This window comes from Talpa occidentalis, unplaced genomic scaffold, assembly GCF_014898055.3.
Source record: "Talpa occidentalis isolate TD23 unplaced genomic scaffold, MPIMG_talOcc4v2.1 talOcc4.9, whole genome shotgun sequence".
Lineage (NCBI taxonomy): Eukaryota > Metazoa > Chordata > Mammalia > Eulipotyphla > Talpidae > Talpa > Talpa occidentalis.
This window is the reverse complement of record NW_023605305.1, coordinates 114,190,905-114,196,904: the sequence shown is the minus strand read 5'-3', so window position 1 is coordinate 114,196,904 and position 6,000 is coordinate 114,190,905. Positions and strand designations below refer to the sequence as shown.

Genomic DNA, 6,000 nt, shown 5'->3' with positions numbered 1-6,000 from the left:
ACATCACCCATACGTTTCAAATATAGCATCAAAACAAAAACTACAGAAGTAACCATAAGGCAATAAAAATGAAACCCAAACAAAGCAGGAAAAAAGGAGTCAAGAATAAAAAGTCAAAGACAAACTATAAAATATACATAAGACCCCCCCCCAAGTGTATTAGAGAAGAAATAAAGTAACAAGAGCCTTGAATAATGAGCTAGATAAGAGAAGTTTAATAGATATCGGTAGAACATTCCACCCCAAACTGTAGCATATGCATTCAGTCATCAGTAAACATATGAAGATTGAAATCACACTAAGCACTCTTCCCGATAATAATGCCATAGCTAAAAATTATATGAAACCTGGAAAAATATTAAACATGGAGATTGAACAACACATTGCACAATAACCATTGGATTAAAGCAGAAATTAGAAAGTACTTGGGAAAACTTGAAAAATAACAAAAAACCTCAGAAGTTCCTAGAAATAAGGATTGGATAAAGAAGCTATACACGTGATGAAATATTATTCAATTATAAAGAATATAAAATGTTACTATTTACAGGAAAATGGAAGGAACTTGAGTGGATTTTGGAAAGCGAAGTTAGCCAGAAAGTTAAAGACAATATTGGCTGATTTCACATACATGAGTAATATAAGGAAACAAAATGAACTGACAAAGCAAAATAATTAGAAACTGATAAACATAGATAACTGAAGTTCCTAGTCAAGATGGTGAAGCGAGCAAGGGTCGCTGGTGGTGGGTAAAACCAAAAATGGAAAGTACTGCAAGTTCGTTATTTATTATAATCTGGAGAAAAGTGAGTCCAGTCATTACGTTTTTGGATACTTTCTTTGGCAGGACAAATTTGATCACATCCTATTTTGATAAAAATCTTTCATTGATACACACACTTCAAATCACCCTAGGACTAACTAATACAGAGCTCTATATTTATATGTCAAAAAATAAAAATAAATATTTTTAAAAATCAAAAACAATTTTCCAAAAAGAGAAACTAATCACTGGTGTCACTAGAGAACATACATCCTCTCGCCAGCTTCCTCATGGCACCCTTGACCTCCTTGTTTCTCAGGCTGTAGATGATGGGGTTAAACATCGGGGTCACAACACAGAAGAGCACAGAGACCAGGATGTCCATGTCCAGGTTGTCGCCTACATTGGGTCTGTCATAGTTGAAGTTGGCTGTTCCAAAGAAGACCACCACCACAGTGAGGTGGGAGGCACAGGTGGAGAAGGCCTTGCTCCTTCCCTGAGCAGACGGAATCCTCAGGATGGCGGAGATAATCAGTGTGTAGGACACGGCAGTGAACAGGCAGGGGCTCAGGCCAATGGTGGCACTGGCCACGTGCAGCACAGACTCGTTGAGCGAGGTGTCCGAGCAGGAGAGCTTCAGGATCAGCGGGATGTCACAGAGAAAGTGGCTGATCTGGTTGGGCCCACACAGAGTGAGCGTGGCTGCCAGTGCTGTGTGCGTCACGGAATTCACCAGCCCACACATCCAGGACCCAGTCACCAGAAAAACACAGACCTTCACACTCATGAGGATTGGATATCGAAGGGGGTGGCAAATGGCCACGTAGCGGTCATAAGCCATAGCAGCCAACAAGACACCCTCGGTGCCAGCACAGGTCACGAGGAAGAAGATCTGGGACAGGCAGCCGTCGTAGGAGATGGTCTTCTGCTCCCGGAAGAAGTTCACCAGCATGACCGGAATGGTGGTGGACGTGTAGCAGATGTCCAAGAAGCTCAGGTTGCTGAGGAAATAATACATCGGGATGTGGAGGGCGGGACTGACCTTGGTGGCCATTATTATGAGCATGTTCCCCAAAAGAGTGATCAGGTAAATGACCAGGAAGATCAAGAAGAACAAGCCCTGTAGGTTGGGGTGGTTGGAAAATCCCAGGAATCTGAGTTCAGTGACGTGTGTTTGATTGTTCATTTCAGATGGTCTCAGATCTACAAAACAACGAGAAAGAAAGAAGCTGTGATGAGAATGCAGAGAGCACCCCACTGTGGGTTTGTAAACTTATGGGGCATAGCAAATAATGTTGGCTAGAGAACAACTCAGACTGTGGAGGAAGGTGTGCAGAACGTCTGTGGGAGGCAAGTGCTAGTACTCTTGGCACTCGGAACTCACAAGGAAATTACAACTTACTTACTAGATGTTTCTCCAAAGAAGATAGACAAAGGGCCAGTGAGAACCTGAAAAGGTATTCAATATCATTATTGTTAGTTAAGAAAATACAAAGCAAAAGCAAAATGAGATGCCACATTTTATCTACAAGAATGGCTACAATAAAGAAAAAGAAAAATATGAAGTGTTGGCGATGGAGAAAATCTGAACCCTTGTGCTTTGCCGATGGAAATGTAAAATGGTGCAGCTACTGTAACCGTGAGTTCCTCAAATAATCACTCATAGAACATGCTGTATGATGCAGTAATTCTATTTTTAGGTTTACACTCAAAAGAATGGAAGCAGCATCATTCACAGTAGCCAAAACACGTACACAACTTGTCTGTCGACTAATGAATGAATAAATACAATATGGTAGAGACATACAATGGACATTTACTCAGCCATAAAGAGGAATGAGATGTTGGTGTATACTATAAAATGGACGGAGCTTGAAAACCGTATACAAAGTGAAATAAGCCAGACACAGAACAAGGAATATTGCTTAATACCTCTTAGATAGTGTGCCTAGAACAGGTGAATTCAGAGAAAGCGTAAGTAGAAGTTACCAGGGGCTAGAAGGAAGAGGTGATAGGGAGTTATTATTTAATGTACACAGAGTTTATGTTGAAGACAATGAAAAAAATGGTTATTAGTAAGAGTGATGACTACACACGTTGTGAATGTATTTAATTACAGCAAAGTGTACACTTACAAATGGTTAAAATGCTAAAGATTATGTATATTTTTACCAATCTTTAAAAAAGTAACTTATCCCTGTTGGCTATTTGCATTTCTTCTTTGGAAAAGTGTTGTTTAGCCCGACTGCCCATTTTTTTGATTGGATTGTTTGTTTTTGTTGAATTGTATAAGCTCTTTGTAGATCTTTGATATCAGTCCCTTATTAGATGTATGGTGTGAAAATATTTCCTCTCATTCTGTAGGCTCTCTGTTCATTTGGGGTTGCTGTCTCTTTCGCTGTACAGAAGCTTTTTAGTTTGATGTATTTCCAGTTGTTTATATTCTCCTTTGCTTTTGGAAACTAGTCCTCAAAGATGTTTCTGAAGTTTATGCCATAGAGTGTTTCGCCCTTTTTCTTCTGTATGCTTTGTTGTTTCAGGACTTACCTCCAAGTCTTTCATCTGTTTTTGAGTTGATTTTTGTTTGGTGTGAGATAGTAGTCTAGCTTTATTCCTTTGTATGTGGCAGTCCAGTTTTTCCAGTACCATTAACTGAAGAGACTTTCCTTGTTCCGGTGTATATTCTTTGCTCCTTTTCATAGATTAGTTGACCATATATGTGTGGTTTTATTTCTAGACTTCCAATTCAGTTCCATTGAGCTGTGTGTCTGCTTTTGTTCCAGTGCTATGCTGTTTTTGTTATTATGGCTAGAAGGGTAATACCTCTATTTTTCCCCTTTTTAGTCAGAACTTTGGTTATTTGGGATTTTTTTTTGTGATCCATATGTATTTCAGCAATATGTTCCATTTCTTTGAAGACTGTCATTCAGATATTTTATTTTTGAAATTGCATTGACTCTGAAAATTGCTTTGGGTAAAATGGCCACTTTGATAATGTTGGTTCTTCCAAACCATGAGCAAGAAATATCTTTCCATTTCTTTGTGCCTTCTATTTCCTTTAACAGTGTTCCGTAATTGTCCTGTAGAGGTCATTTTAACTTTCAAAATAGATAACTTTTACACATTGGAAATTTTAACATCTTACTGTATATCAACTTTCTGTATAATTTTCAATAACAAAATTAAGCTAAAACATTTCTGATATGAGGTCAATTATAGCAGAAATTGTCCTGTTAAAACCCAACAGATACATGACTTGATTAGCTTTTAAAGATGCTGCCAAATTCATGTCCTCAAACGGGCTGAAGAAACAAAACAATTTTTTGAATTACTTAATCAGCAAAAGACTTTGTCTAAATGGCCAAGCCTTAGGAAAAGCTGCATCAATAGTATGTAAATGCAAATTAAAACAATGTGAGATAGAGGGGGTTAGGGAGGATATTCTTGCCTTGTTACTGCACCTAGGGGAAGCATTCAGTATTTTACCATTAAATTTGATGTTAAATATAAGGTATTTTAAAAAATCAAACGTTTAGGCGTTGCCATCAGCCTTACTTTAGCAGTAAGAGTTTCATGAAAGTTAAATCTTACTGAAGGATTTTTCTGCATCTCTTGAGATATATTTTCTAATAATCCTACTCCTGGGATTCCGATGACCTAGGTATTTGGTATTGTACAGTAGTGCCGAGATACTCTACAGGTTGGTTTTGGTTTGGTTTGGTTTTTTACTCTCATTTCTCTTTGTGTTTTGGTTTCAGTAATTTCTTTAACATGTGTTCAAGTTCACTGATTCTTTTTTTCACCTGATGGGTCAATAAAAGGCATTTTGCATCTGCCACTGCTTTTAATTTCTAGCACTTCAATTTTAGTGTATGTTATTGAAGCAAGTACATTTCTAGCATTTTACAGGACCTTGTTTCCATCTCTCTGCTGAAATTACCTCTCTGATCTTGCATGTTGTTTATCTTTTCTAGTGGCTCCTTTAATTATTAATCATAGCAATTTTCAGTTCCTTGTCTGGTAGTTTTAACATCTCTGTCATGTCTGCATCTGATTCTGATGTTTGCTTTGTCTCTTCAGACTGTGTTTTTTTCTTGTCTTTGTGCATACCTCATAACTTTTTGTTGAAACTGGGAAAGTTGTGTAGCACAAATGAGACCAAAGTAAAAAGATTTTTACTTTGGTGGCGGGTTTAGAGATGAGTATGTCTCTCCTCCTTGACCTTCAGTGTGGGCATTTGAGCTAATCTGATGAGGAATTGGCTGAGGATGGAGTTTCTGTTCCTGCTATAGTTACCCTTGATGCATCACGTGGTTCCAAGTTCTCTAATGATATTTTGTGTTTAGGATGAAGGAAAGTTTGTTAGTTTTTATTTTTCGCATAATCTACTTCCTGCTTGGCTATGGGTCTTCCTTTAATACCAGTAACCCCAGAGGCAATATGCTTCCTAAAGATGTCCCGGCTGCGTTCCACTGGGAATTTTACTTGTTGCTTGTTAATAGGATGGTGCAGATCCAGGAGATAAGGGTAAACTGAGCCTGGGTCCTGGCCTTCACAAGTGATTCTGCCCCTGGCCCACCTGCAGCATTGGTCTCGCACACATTCCTGCTCTGCATCTCAGGGGACAGAATTTTAACCCTGACCCCTTCCCCAGATATGATAATTTCCCACAATGGCCTAAAATCACAGCTTTTTGTTGCTGGTCCTCTCCGTAAGCATCTGATGGAGTTCATGGAGGAAAGAGGGTGAAAACCTTGTCTGTGGCCCAAGGGCTTCACACTCTCACGCTAGCTCACACTTAGCATGGAGCAACTCAGTAAATTCACAAAGAAGCTGGCTCCTATCAGCTTATAAGACACCTGATGGCTTCTGCCTCGGGTGAAAAAAATTCTTGTTTCCTAGACAGGCTGTAATAGTCTACTGCCCCAATTTTCTGTTCTGTTGTTTGCTCTGCAACCTCAGTTCCCTAATGGGTTCATGAAAAGTCATTAATTTGTATTATGTCCACCTTTGCTGTTATTGTTGTAATGCTGGAAGCAACACTCACCCCAGCTCTAAATCATTTCAACATTGGTCAAACTCAAGTCCCACCAGTGATTAAAACCAGCTAAATATTTTCCCATTGTATTTTACTTTTTGAAACAATGGGTTTGAAGTAAATTTTCATATTAAAGTGGAAGTTTAGTTCTATTCAAAAAAAGGATTGAAATCCTTAATGAAAGGTGGTCCCACAAAGA

The 6,000-nt window shown here is 38.7% G+C and overlaps 1 protein-coding gene across 1 annotated transcript in view; it reads right to left on the bottom strand.

The window, feature by feature from the left end:
- Window positions 1–1,004: 1,004 nt before the first annotated feature.
- Window positions 1,005–6,000, bottom strand: part of LOC119236915 (olfactory receptor 1052-like) — a 32,340-nt gene continuing 27,344 nt past the window's right edge. Inside the window, exon 2 of the mRNA XM_037500845.1 lies at window positions 1,005–1,966. Within this exon, the coding sequence (XP_037356742.1) occupies window positions 1,005–1,966 (962 nt within the window). The remainder of the gene's footprint in view (window positions 1,967–6,000) is intronic.